Source organism: Callorhinus ursinus, unplaced genomic scaffold (assembly GCF_003265705.2).
Source record: "Callorhinus ursinus isolate GAN/ISIS: 27379988/994484 unplaced genomic scaffold, GSC_fseal_2.0 scaffold34, whole genome shotgun sequence".
Taxonomy (NCBI): domain Eukaryota; kingdom Metazoa; phylum Chordata; class Mammalia; order Carnivora; family Otariidae; genus Callorhinus; species Callorhinus ursinus.
The window spans coordinates 6272777-6286887 of record NW_027397096.1 but is presented as its reverse complement, the minus strand read 5'-3'; the positions used below and the strand labels follow the sequence as shown (position 1 = coordinate 6286887).

General features: G+C 42.5%; 1 protein-coding gene across 5 annotated transcripts; it reads left to right on the top strand.

Annotated features, from left to right (window-relative positions):
• Positions 1-3354: 3354 nt before the first annotated feature.
• On the top strand, positions 3355-14111 carry CUNH17orf75 (chromosome unknown C17orf75 homolog). 5 transcript variants are annotated; one of them, XM_073879400.1, is made up of 10 exons: positions 3355-3563; positions 4262-4342; positions 5188-5313; positions 6243-6439; positions 6626-6690; positions 8723-8842; positions 9744-9808; positions 9929-10083; positions 11325-11381; positions 11980-12135. In XM_073879400.1, the coding sequence occupies exons 1-10, from the start codon at positions 3424-3426 to the stop codon at positions 11997-11999; spliced, it is 1026 nt and encodes a 341-aa protein (XP_073735501.1). In that variant the 5' UTR covers positions 3355-3423; the 3' UTR covers positions 12000-12135. The 5 variants fall into 5 exon arrangements, with proteins under 5 accessions (XP_073735501.1, XP_073735498.1, XP_073735500.1 ...); XM_073879397.1 differs by having other exon boundaries at positions 3360-3563; positions 11325-11428; positions 11980-14111; XM_073879399.1 differs by having other exon boundaries at positions 3362-3563; positions 6243-6386; positions 6633-6690; positions 11325-11428; positions 11980-14111.

The following is a 14111-nucleotide window of genomic DNA, read 5'->3' as shown; positions in this document are numbered from 1 at the left end:
CTTTCTGTAGTAAGTTTTGGGCGTTTGCTTATTACATGTTAAGTTAAAGAAGTGGCAGTCTCTGCCTTGTAATACACAGATTGGTGGTAGATGAGTAAACAAGGCAGTGTGGTTAGCGCGGTGATGGGGGAAATACAAGGTGCTGCAGACCTCTGGAGGGGAGCACAACAAGGGTCTTGGCGGTCATTGGGGTGTCAAGAAAGGTTTTCTGAAGGGTCCGTGGGGGCAAGGGAAGTGGAAGAGAGAGAATCTCATTGAAGGAGCAACAAATGCAAGTCTTCGAGGCTGAGCGCCTGAAATACACTAACGGTGTTAGGGCTGGAGCTTACAGTGATGGGGCTGGTGGCAAGAGATAATCTTAGGGAGGAAAAAAAAAAAAGGCGGGGGGGGGGAGGGAATCCAGGCTGGAAAGGAAGAAGTAAAACCGTGTTCACAGATAGCATAATCTTGTTATGGGTTGGACTGTGTCATTGTGTGTGTGTGTGTCCCCACCCCGCGCAATCACCCACAAAGAAAAATTAAGTCTTAACCCCCAGCACCTCAGAATGAGACTTTTAGCGGTGAGCTAGCTGACACTCCAGTAGAGGAAACAGACAATAAACAAATATATAATGTCAGGTGTGATAAGTGCACTGAAAAAGAACTTAACAATATAAAGGGACAGAATAGAGACTTGCTGGGATGACAACAGAGGTTTGTGTGGGATGTGTTTTGTATAGGGCATTTTCTGAGTATCTGAGGAGGTGACATTTGTGCAGAAAACTGAATGATATGAAAGAAAAAGGCCATGCAGATATCTAGGGGCATGGGCATTCCAGACAGAAGCACAAATTAAAAGACGGTTATATTGGGAAAAAGTCGAAGGGTTTGAAAAACACCAGGAAATGTGACCAGAACAGAGTGAGCAAGGGAGAGAATGATAGGAAATGAAGTCAGAGGGGGAGGTAGAGGCTAAATTATGAAGGCCTCTGTTGCAGGGTCCTGGGATCGAGCCCCGCATCAGGCTCCCTGCTTGGCAGGAAGCCTGCTTCTCCCTCTCCCACTCCCCCTGTTTGTGTTCCCTCTCTCGCTGTGTCTCTCTGTCTCTCAAATAAATAAAATCTTTAAAAAAAAAAAATTCTAAGACCCAAGCAGGAGAATACAATATAAAATAACAGTTAAGATTATAGATTGATCAGGGTGCCTGGGTAGCTCAGTAGGTTAAGTATCTGCCTTCGCCTCAAGTCATGATCCCAGAGTCCTGGATGGAGCTGGAGTTGGGCTTTATGCTCAGCAGGGAGTCTGCTTCTCCCTCTCCCTCTGCGGCTCATCCTGCTTGTGTGCTCGTGCACGCACTCTCTGTCAAGTAAATAAATAAAATCTTTAAAAAACAAACAAAAAAATGTGGGAGAAAAAAAAAAAGCCAGTAATGAGATTCCATAAGATCACCCTGTCTGCATTACTTTCTTGGAAGTAATTACATTCTGCCCTTCCCCATGTGTATACCTTGTCTCCTTCAATTGTGTTGCCAGGATAAAAAATACTAGATTGTTTTTCTATATGTGCACATATTCTAGTTCATTCTTTTTAATAGCTGCATAGTCTTCAGGTACACGTGTGTATTAGTTTCCTATTGCTGCTCTAACAAAATTAAACACAAATTTAGTGGCTTAAAACAACACAAATTTATTATATTATAGTCCTGGAGATCAGAAGTCTGAAATGGCAGGCCGACATTCCTTCTGCAGCCTCTAGGGGAGAATCACATATTGCCTTTTCTGGCCTCTAGAGAATGCCCAATTTGTGGTCCCAAATCACTTCTGTCTCCCTGTATCACAATTGCCTTCTCTCGATTTCCCGTCTCCTTCTTACAGAGACTCTTAGGGTTACACTGGGGCCTACTTGGATAATCCAAGATAATTGTCCCATTTCAAGTTCCTTAATATAATCACACCTGCAGAGTCCCTTTTGCTGTGTGAGGTAAGATACTCTCAGGTTCCAGAGATTAGGACTTGAACATCTTCACTGGGGGCTGTGGGGGGTCATTATTCTGCCTGCCACTGCATGTACCAAAAACTTACATAATCAGTACTCTATTAACCAACATTCAGACTGTATCTAGTTTTTCATCATTATAAACCATGTTGCAAGGAATATTTTTAGACTTGTATTTTCACACTTACATAAATGTATCCATTTGATGATGTCCTGGTGTTGCATTGATAGTCAAAGGGTATATGAATTTAAAATATTGATAGACACTTTCAAATTCCTTTGTAAACCATGTGCACTGAGGGCACCCAGCTGGCTCAGTTGGTAGAGCATGCAACTCTTGATCTCAGGGTTATGAGTTCAATCCCCACACTGGATGTAGAGATTACTTTAAAAAATAAAATCTAAAAAACAAATAAAATAAAATTAACCATGTGCATTAATTTTATTCCTATCAACTGTTTGGGAGAGTGACTGCTTCTTTACACACCCCAACACAAGGTATTACCAAACTTTCATATCTTTGCTAATCTGCCAGGTGAAAAGTAGTACAATATACTACCAATTTCACTCGAACAGTTTATTTACTTACATATTCTTCATTTTTATTTCTTCTGCGAACTGCCTATTGTCTTTCTTTTTTGTTGATGAATGACAGCCCTTCGTCTATTATACATGTTGCAAATATTTTTCCTAGTTGGTCATTTGTGTTTTGACTTTGGGCAACACAGAAGTTTAGCTTTTACCTGGTCAGTTTTTTTAATCTTTTCCCATGTGGTTTCTAAGTGTTTTAAATATTTAGAAAGGCCTTCTTCAAGAATCTTCAGAATTCTCCCATGTTTTCACCTGGGAGGGGGCGCCTAGGTGACTCAATCAGTTGGGCCTCCTACTCTTGATTTTGGCTCAAGTCATGCTCTCGGGGTCCTGGGGTCAAGCCCGGGGTCAGGCTCTCCACTGAGCAGGGAGTCTGCTTGTCTCCCTCTCCTTGTGGTCCTCCCCCTGCCTGTGCGTGTTCTCTCTCTTTCAAATAAATAAGTATTTAAAAATAAATTTTTATATCTTTTATCAAACTGGTGCACGTGAGTGCGTGTCCACGCTCTTGAAGGGTGGTGGGAGGGCCCATTCATCCTTTTCCAGGTGGCTAGCTAATAGTACCATGTTTACTACGTCTCCTAGACGTCTTAGACGATAGCCAGAGAAGAAAAGGGAGTCAAGAGACAAATGGTAAAAGATTCCGCAGGAGGTAATTCCGCGCGCCCACCAGCCCCTACCAGGAGTAAAGCCCCCCGCCCCCTGCCGCGGGCAGCGGCTTCCGGGCCTGCGACTCCGGGAAACCGGCGGAACGCAGGTGCGCGAGGGCTGGGAGCCGCACGAGCCCGGCCTCGGAGGACTGTACGGCAGCGGGGGAGCGGTTTGGCGGGAACACAGGGCCGCTCGGAGGCCGCCGCCGCGATGCTCCCCTCCTTGCAGGAATCTCTGGATGGGGATGAAAAGGAGCTAGAGAGCAGCGAGGAGGGAGGCTCCGCGGAGGAGCGGAGACTCGAGCCGCCGTCCAGCAGCCATTACTGTCTCTACAGCTACCGCGGAAGCAGGTGCAGCGCCCACCGTCCCTGGAGCCCCGCTCGGGCCCCGCATCCCACCCCTGGCCGCTCGCAAAGGCCTTCTTCCCCTCTCCCAGCCGTATAGTCTCTGGCCCTAAGGACCCTCCTCGCCTCACGCCGTTCTTCCGGGCCACCGTCCTGGACTTTGGCGCCCCTCCTAATCTGCGCTCCAACTGTCCCTCTCGACTTTTCAGCCCCTTCCTGTCGCCCCTGCCCTTTGTTTGGCGCAGCGCCTCGTACACTCATTAATGTCAATTTCCACCCGGTCCTTCCTGTCATTACCGCCCCACTTTCTCCCATTAGCCCCACGCATTCACACCTCCACCCCACCCTCTGATTTATCCTCCGTTCTCGCTGCCTCCTTTTCCTCGGTCGGGGCAGACATTCCTGGGTCTCTCTTGGGCCTGGAAAGTCTGGTTTATAGAGGAAATTTCCTCGACTCTTGTGGATGTTTAGTTTAGCCTTTCCTCCACCCCTTAGACGGCCTGGAGAAGGGACTCTTGTCCGCACCGTTTCATGGGTTTTCCCTGTCACGAGGCTCCGTAGGCAGTGGAGGATCCACGCACTTCTAACTTGCAGCATTTTCAGTTGACTCTTCACCCCCACCCTGCTTGCCGGCGGGGAGGGGGCCATACTGCGCTTGAGTTAGAGCCCATAACTGATAGCTGTACTGGTTTTGTGGTGTGCAGATTGGCACAACAGCGAGGGGACAGTGATGATGGAAGCCCAAGCGGCACAAATGCAGAAACGCCCTCTGGTGAGGATTTCAGGTAAAAACAGCTCGACCCTAACCCACGCGTGTGCTTTCATCTTCTGTGCATCTCTGTCCTGTAGATATCAGTGGGTACCCACTTTCACTTCAGCTTTCCCCGAGTCAAACCACCAAGCCCACCTATCCCCTAGGAACCTCACCTGGATTTCCTCATTAGTCCATTCATTCAAGGCTGGGCCGATCCAAATACTGGCAGTGCCCCTGGTGATTTAGCCAGAGGCAATCCATCTTAGTTCCTTGATTGGAACTGCATTAAGTATTCAATGTCATATGGGTATAAAGAAATCTAAAATGCTCCTTTTCCCCACCTTTAGTACCCTTTCAGAGCTCCATTGCTACACACTGGAATGTAAACTCTAGGACAGCATAGATTGTTGTCTCTTTGGTTCATTGATGTCTCCCTACCTGGCACCCTGAGTGGTACCAGGGTAAACATTTAATACATATTTAGTAAATGAATGAATGACTGAATCTTAGCACTTGATGCGAAGTAGGGGATAATACAACAATATGTTCACTGACAGGATGATGGATGATTTAAGGAATTTTTTAGGTGTTGTAATAGCATTATGGTATTGTGAAAAGGACGTAGGGTCAGTGGATTAGGGGTCCCGGTGGAGTCATAATACTAGAGAGAATGAGCTGGAAAGATAGGACTATTTTAAACTATTTGATGAGGTAGATCATACTTGGTGACATAAACACCTAGAAGCCTCCCCAGCAGGAGTCCTATAAAAAGCTTTGTCAAATCCTTAAAGAGATTCTGGCTTTTAGTAATATTCTGATTTATGAGGTGTGAATGTAGTAGTCTGCTGGTAAGGGATGTGTGTCTCATTTGTCCAGCCTCTCCTTGGTGGGTACTAATCTGCCATCAGAAGTGGAGCCAGACCTGCGTGGTTTCATTGCTAAGCGTCTTGCTAAGGGAGCAGTATTTGAAGGGCTGGGTAATGTTGCATCTGTGGAGCTGAGGTAAGTGTAAAATGTGCTGTGTCCTGGATTTTTATTTCTGAGCTGAATATGAGAAGTGTGGAGAAATTGCAAAAGATCAGCTCCTACTGGACTTGCAAGGTTGGTCTTTGTTCTCTGGCAGCCTGAGCCCTGGGTCTCACACACACACACGCACACACACACACACACACTTGTGGGACGGAATTAAGTGAATGGCAGACGCTACCACCTAAGAGTACTTATTTGGTCTTGTACTTGGAAGAAAGGAGTTAATTACCAAAACTAAAAGTGTATACAGTTTGTGAAGTGCTTTCCCAAACTTTGCTCTCTACAGAGGGGCAACAGAGCAGATACTCTTACTTCCATTTTCAGATGAGCAAATAAACTCAAAAGACATTGAGGTCACACAGCTGGTCATATTGATGGAGTGCAGGCTTAATCATAGGTGTCCTCTGTTGACTTCCAGCCATCTTTCCATTACACCCCTTGACTGTAGTTCACTTTAGACTATGATTTTGCCATCAAGTCCCCTCAGGAGTATGAAGCCACAGCCCAGAGATAAAGCCCCAGGATTAACATGTCACATCTGCCTTGGAGCTTCAGTGATTTGTGAAGTTTTGGGGGGAGAAAGAGAACATGTTTATATTTATGTAAACGTGGATATACTATGAACAAGAATAAAATTTGCATGAGTTTTTCACATAAGAGAGGAGAACTCAAAGAAATGCCACGTTTGAAATTCCAGGTGCTGCTTTTGCAAAAGCCCATAACAGTACATGGTAATTTTCCTCTGCTGTTAACAAGTAAACCAAGGAGAAGTCTAGGAAGTTCTGACCTAGTTTGCAATCTAACAGTACTGTCAGATGAAGATGACCAAGGTTTGGAGCAGTCCATAAAACTAGATGCATGACTTAGCAAAATAATACATTTTACTGTCTTGTCTTTTCTAGGATTCCAGAATCCCGAGTCGGTTGTTATTACTGTCTTTTCCAACAAGAAAAATTGCTTCCTGAAGCAGCAACAGTGGACTCTGAACATAACGCTTCAGAGTATGTGGTCTGTTTTTTAGGAGGGTCTGAAAAAGGACTTGAGCTATATCCTTTCTTTGGCCTTCGAGGATATCAGGAAGGAAAACATGGGATGCTAAGTGAGGGAGTATTACTACTGACCTCCAAAGAGCTTTTCTACCCCTTCTATATTTACTTCATTTCATACCTTCATACAACCAGTTTGTCCTGGCATGTTTTAATTTAAAGTTTGCATCTGAGAGATTTTATGTTTCCTATTGAGAGATAAAACACTGTCTTGATGCATCCTTTATTGCTTCCTTAAGAACGTACTTTCAGGCTTGAATTGGACAAGTATATTCAAGGGCTGAAAAATAACATGAGCTGTGAGGTAAGATGATTGATTTAATTGGTAAGACTGAGATGATAAACACTGTAATTGCTATGCTTATGAAATCACACAGGTGGACACAAAGACACCCAAATGCTAAAAATACTGCTTTGTGGGCTAACAGGAAGGTGCCTGTTAAGGGAAGCAGGGAACATAGTCCTATAAGTGCTCTAAGTTTCACAAGACTCCTTCTGATGTTTTGTATCCAGGAAAAATTGAATCCATTAAATTCAGGGTATATGGTAATATGCCAAGTGAGGAAGAAGAAAGATATTCTTTTCCAGATTTCTAGGCACATAAGAATTATGTGCTGGTCAGAACTAATGTCCATGAAGCCTCTGGCACCAAAGACATGCTATACAATGGTATGACTGTCCTTGAACTCAACATCAAAGATTTGTAGAAAAATTTACATTTTTAATTTATTTTTTTAAACTTTTTTTATTTTTTTAAAGATTTTATTTATTTATTTGACAGAGAGACACAGCCAGAGAGGAAACACAAGCAGGGAGAGTGGGAGAGGGAGAAGCAGGCTTCCTGCGGAGCAGGGAGCCTGATGCAGGGCTCGATCCCAGGACCCCGGGATCATGACCTGAGCCGAAGGCAGACGCTTAATGACTGAGCCACCCAGGCGCCCCGAAAAATTCCATTTTTTATTAGTCGATCTTTCACGAACTAGATATCTCCATATTGATTAAATTATCTATACCTTTAAAAAACTACACTTCACCATGTAGTAGTTGTTAAAGTCATAACTCTCCTAACTTTACTACCCATTACATGTGGTACCAATTCCTTTTACTTGTCATGTGCTTACCTTTTACTTGTCATGTGCTTACAAGATGCTGCAGGACAGGAAAGGCTAGTATAGGAGTAAGCCAAGGAAATGGGTCTAGGGGAGCTGCTCTCCCAGAGCGGAGCTCTTGCAGTAGTCCCCAGTGAGCAGCACAGTCTAGAAAGCCAGATGTGCTCATGGCCGGTGCTCGTGGTAGCACGTCTGACAGCTGGAGTGGGCTGGAGGGCTTTGATGAATTAGGGTGTCCTTCTCTGACCCTATCTGAATGTGAGTGAGCTGTCTCACTCCTTCAGCCATTCAGCAGGTGCTCTGTAAGCTCACGCATGGGTGTTTCAGGCACTGCCAAGTGCTGGGGTGACAAGGATTATTAGAGAATATCTCCTGGGGCACTTGGCTGGCTCAGTTGGTAGAGCACACAACTCCTGATCTCGGGGGTGTGAGTTTGATCCCCACTTTAAGGGTAGAGATCACTTAAAAAGAAAATCTTAAAGAAAAAATCTCCAAGTATACACAGTATGGTAGGAGGAGATGGACATGTAAATGCCCAACTTCTTCCAGCAGAGAAATAGCATGGAACCCTACTAATTCGGTCTCTTTATTTTATGTAATACATTTCTAAGTGTGTTTTTAAGAAATTCCGTACAGGGGCGCCTGGGTGGCTCAGTCGTTAAGCATCTGCCTTCGGCTCAGGTCATGATCTCAGGGTCCTGGGATAGAGCCCCGCGTCGGGCTCCCTGCTCCTGGGAAAGTCTGCTTCTCGCTCTCCCACTCCCCCTGCTTGTGTTCCCTCTCTCGCTGTCTCTCTCTCTGTCAAATAAATAAATTAAATCTTAAAAAAAAAAAATTCAGTACAGAATTATTCCCCACTCTGCTCAGGAAAGTTGTATCACAATTCCTTTTTTGAGTTGGTGCTGTTAGCTTAAAAAAAGGAGGTGTCTATCCTCAGTTTTTTTTTTTTGTTTTTTTTTTTAAGATTTGAGAGAGAGAGAGAGAGAGAGAGAGAGAGCACGAGCAGAGGCAGAAGCAGACTCCCCACTGAGCAGGGAGCCCAACAAGGGGCTCGACCCCAGGACCCTGGGATCATGACCTGAGCCAAAGGCAGACCCTCAACCAACTGAACCACCCAGGCACCCCTATCCTGAGTTCTTTGCACTGTCAAGAGTATCATGAAGAAAATGTTAAGTCCACTAAAGTGAAGGCTTATATTAAAGCAGGTGACATTCTTTCTTGATCTAGGAAAGGGGCCTGGAGAACCACATAAAATCCTACCTGAGCAGCTGGTTTGAGGATGTTGTATGCCCAATCCAAAGGGTGGTTCTTCTCTTTCAGGAGAAGCTTACCTTTCTGCTACATGCCGTAAGTATTGCCCAAACAAAAGCATTTCTTTAATTGAGAGTCACTTTGGCAGAGTTTGGATTATTTAAAGACATACTCGCTTTCTCTGAACACTACTCCCCCCTCCCCTGCTGAATATTCATTCAAACTATGCTTGCAGTCAGAATAGACAAACTGTTTACTGAGATCTAGAAAGTTCCATTACTCAGGTAGAATTGCAAATACTAAATCTTCCTAATAGGATAAAACATTATTATTTTTTTTTTAAGTAGGCTCTACACCCAGCTTGAGTGGGGCTTAAACTCATAACCCTGAGATCAAGACCTGAGCTGAGATCAAGAGGCTGACCTTTAACCAACTGAGCCAGCCAGGCACCCCGGGATAAAACATTTTAAAATAATATTTTTGAAGTGATCTGGGAGAGGCACAATTTCCAAAACAATTTGAGAAGGAAAACAAAAATCCCAAAGTGATTTTTCACTATATAAAAAGTCCAGATAGGGGCGCCTGGCTGGCCCCAGTCGGTAAAGCATGCAACTCTTGATCTTGGGGTCGTAAATTCAAGCCCCACATTGTGGGTAGAGATTACTTTTAAAAAAATGTCCAGATAAAAAATGAAAAATTCATGAAAATATCTAGACAATGGGGGAAACCTAGAGTATATGGCCAGGCTTTTATTTAAATATGTGGTGGGTAAATTCAGCTGTAACTGGATGGTCCTGTGAGACCAGGGTGGTAAAGCCAGGTTTTAGGCTGTCAGTGGGCAGCTGATGAACGAGGCTCTGGAGAGCTCCTGGGTAGTGCCCATCTAGAATGGTCCAGTGTGGTGGTTATTAGGGAAGCTGACGTTTACTGTTGAGTATCTGCTCAATAAGGAAAACTAGAATCCCTGCATCAGTTAGGCTTTATTTTTCTCTCATAGGCTCTGAGTTATACTCCTGTTGAAGTTAAAGAATCAGATGAAAAAACGAAGAGAGACATTAACAGGTAAAGAAGTTTTCCCTTTTTTTTTTCACAGCACCCTGATAATACGTTTTCAAACCCCCCACCCAGTGCAGAATGAATTTGTTTTCTCCCTCCTACCCTGCAATACTGTTTGTGGAAAAGAACCTGTGTGTGTGGCAGGTTTCTGAGTGTGGCCAGTCTTCAAGGCCTTATTCACGAAGGCACCATGACGTCCTTGTGCATGGCCATGACCGAGGAGCCACATAAATCTGTGGTCATCGATTGCAGCGGCTCCCAGCCTCAGTTCTACAATGCAGGTGAGCCACAGCCCGAGGCGGCCTTCCTGGTGGGAGTCTCTATTTTTGCACCGAGAACACATGAGACAAAGTTAGCCCTCCAGCCTTGTACATTTGTCCCTGTTTATCTCACACTCACCAAAAACAGCATCAATTCTAGAACCATGGAAATCCCATCCTGCCTAGCAATTCCACTCCTATGTATATAGAGAAATTCTTGTATGTGTACATAAGGAGACAAGTACAGAAATATTCATAAAGGCATTGTTTGAAATAGCAAAAGAATGGAAGCAAATGTCCATGATCAGGAAAACTGAAAAACTGCTATATTCATACAATGGAGTCCTATATAGGAGCAAAAATGCACAGACTAGCTCAGAAGCATACTGTTCAGTGGAAGAGCCATTAAAGAAAAACACACAAAGTTTTAACATGTGTAAAGTAATACTATATAGGCCTTAGAGATTGAAAAAGAAAAGTATCTGACAAAAGTTGAAAGAAATATGTGGGAATGATAATCCTTTCTGATGGGAAAGGAGGGGGATGTGATGGGGAAGACATACTCAGGGTTTCAGCCATTTGGTATTTCTTAGCCAGGTGGTAAGCAGACTTATTTTTTTTAGACCGTTATAGAAAGTCCTAAATAATTCACTATACGTGGGGCGTTTGGGTGGCTCAGTCGGTTGAGCATCCAACGCTTGATTTTGGCTCAGGGCATGATCTCAGGGTCGTGAGATCAAGCCCGGTGTCTGGCTCCTCGCTCAGTGGGGAGTCGGCTTGAGATTCTCTTCCTCTCGCTCTGCCCCTCCCCCCAATTGTGTGTGCTCGCACTTTCTCTCTCTAAGAAATCTTTTTTTTTTTTTTTTAAGATTTTATTTATTTATTTATTTGACAGAGAGAGACAGCAAGAGAGGGAACACAAGCAGGGGGGTGGGAGTGGGAGAGGGAGAAGCAGGCTTCCCGCTGAGCAGGGAGCCCGATGTGGAGCTCTATCCCAGGACCCTGGGATCATGACCTGAGCCGAAGGCAGACGCTTAACGACTGAGCCACCCAGGCGCCCCTAAATAAATAAATCTTGAAAATAATTCACTATAAGTATTTTTACCAAGAAAAAAAATCATGATGGATACAGGTGATGTATACCTGAAACTAACAAGTTATGTGTCAATTACACTTCAGTTAAAAATAATGAATAGAATGAATAAATGTCTTATGCTTTGTAGGATTTTGGTTTTATTTAATTTTTCTAAAATACTTCATAGGAAGCAACCGGTTTTGTGAGGACTGGATGCAGGCTTTTTTGAACGGCACTGAAGGAGGTAACCCTTTTCTTTTTCGACAAGTACTGGAGAACTTTAAACTAAAGGTAATTAATTGGCTATGTGCCAAATGCCACATTTTATCCTTTTTGTCTGAATTTTAGTTAGTACCAGTGACAGAGTAACAAATCTGCTTTACAGCTGTGATGTCTATTAAATAGGACCTTCTCAAAACTAGAATCCCCAGAAGGCATTTACTTTATTTATATTTTCCAGGAGCTTCTGCATATACACCATTGCAGTTCCAACTAATTGGGTTGAATGCTTGCTTGTATCTCAGGGACATCAGTCTTCTCATTTGTGATGTATTTTAGTTGGAAAGCACCAAAAAAATGGTTCAGTGCCTAAGGGTTCAAAATTCTGATGGGGAGGAGCATTGTTACTTTATTTAGCAGATTTTAAAAGTATTTTTACTTTATGTAAGAAATTGTGTTCTCCCAAGGGCAAAGCATATTAGCAATAAGAACGATGGAAATATTTAAAATAAAAAGCAAACATCTCGGCAACATATGTCAAGCTCTCAGCTGGATAGGAGCTATTTCTCAGGCTTCATTATTATCTCACTAAACACATATTTAACTGGGTAATCTTTTTCTAGGCCATACAAGACACAAATAATTTGAAGAGATTTATCCGACAGGCAGAAATGAATCATTACGCTTTGTTTAAATGTTACATGTTCCTGAAGAACTGTGGTAGTGGAGATATCCTTTTGAAGATTGTTAAAGTGGAACACGAAGAAATGCCTGAAGCCAAAAACGTGGTGGCTGTCCTTGAAGAATTTATGAAAGAAGCTCTTGTCCAAAGTTTTTGATCACATGTTTTGAGATTATTGTATTGTGAAGTTGTACATTCCAGCCTTGGTGTTTGAAACTGCGGTTGTAATTGTCATAGGATTGCTACTGAAGATTATTTCAGACACATTCTAGAGTTCTTCATTCGTACTTTAAAAATTTAACTTACTTAGACCTAAAAATCTGAGGACCATTTTCACTGAGTCTTGGATGTGTGTTAGAGTAGTAGAATTTTAGTACACTGCTGGCCCCATAAATTCTAGACCTTGGGGGTTGATGCTCAAAAATCTTGAAAGGTAATTTTGTGGCTTCTCTGAGGAGTTGGCTGCAGTAGTTAGCAATTTTTCCTCCCAGAAAAATTGTGATACTCCTTTCTCAATGTACTATAGCTTCTTTAAAAAAAAAAAAAATGTCCTCCTAGTCTCAGGACAGATTAGCGCTGCGACACCATTTCAGAGACAGATCTGTGCATCCTGTGGATGCTTGGATAGGTTTTTTTTGTCTGATTATGGCATGGATGACAAAGCCAGCTTTTAAGTCAGTACACAGATCATGACTGTGTAAGAAATTAAATGGGCTTTAAAAATACATACACTAGCTTCAAGACAAAACATCATCTCTGACAGAAAGCTACTGCAAAAGGGGCCGCCAGCCCCTTTCTTCATTCATTTGTTCACAGGTACCTGCCAAGAGCCTGTATTTTCTTTCCTGTTTTTCTGTTGAAAATGCTGGAGTGTTCCAACAGTGTTAAAAAAGAAAGTACACAAATTCTACAAGCAAACTGTAACATAAAGAATGCAAACAGATTCTTCATATCAGAGTTACTTACTGATTTTAGTTTTTTGTATGTATTTGTTATAAGCCTCATATTGTTTTACTCCGAATCAGTTGAAAATGGAACCGTTTATAATTCCCACGGAAGCCAATTGTAGCTACACACATGACGGCAGTTTGTTCTGCAAAGCTCTTCAATAAATCCATTTAATAACGATTTTTGGTTAGAAGATCAGAAGTCTTATTCTCACTGCCTTCAGGATGCTCAGAGGAACACAAGCCCGTAAAAATCCTCTCCTAAACTCGTACATAAGTGCTGAGTTTTAACTTTGAAAATGACTGACAATGGCCTGATGCTTTCTCTTCTACAGAAGTCTGGGGACATGACTCACCAAGCCATTTCTTTTCCTTTAATGAGAAATACAATTCAGGATCTTCATAAAGGCTCTCATATGGTTTTAAATTTTAATAACTTGGATTGTAGGCAGTGTAGAAAACAAAACCCAAATAGCATTTTTTATAGCATTAAATTCAGAATGACTATGGGAAATAAGCAATTTGAAGGCACTACCCTTGAACCTGACTTTTTCTAATGTACTTGGTTACTCATTTAGAATCAATTTTTTTAATAGACATTAGGACACCAACATTTGGAGTCTAAAAAACATATTTTTCATTTTCAAATTCACATATCGTTCAACAGTCCATGATGTAAATGGCATTTTAAAGTAAATTACCTGCTTCAAGCCATTTATGGATAATAGCCAAGGTAGAGTTAGCTGTTCCTTTCGTGTACTTTTATATATACATTTGTGATGCAGGATCACTACAGTGCACAGTTCTGTGCCATACTGTCTTATTTTACAAGTCTGTGACTCTCTTCTAGGCAAGGAAAATGGTGACATGGAATCAAGTATCTTGGCCATGAGAAGCAACCCAAAGAGCTCATGACCAGAAACATGTACTGCATTCAAATTTTAATAAGCTAATGTATTAGTTTTTAAAGTTTTAAAAAGGATTTGTTCAGGTGTGGAATACATTTATGTATTGCTTGTGTGCTCTACACACAGAAGAAATATATGTTTGTCGTGTATCAAAAATGGCCTGTTTAATTGTAATTATATTTGTGATAATAATAATAAAAAACCAACTTAGCTTCTCA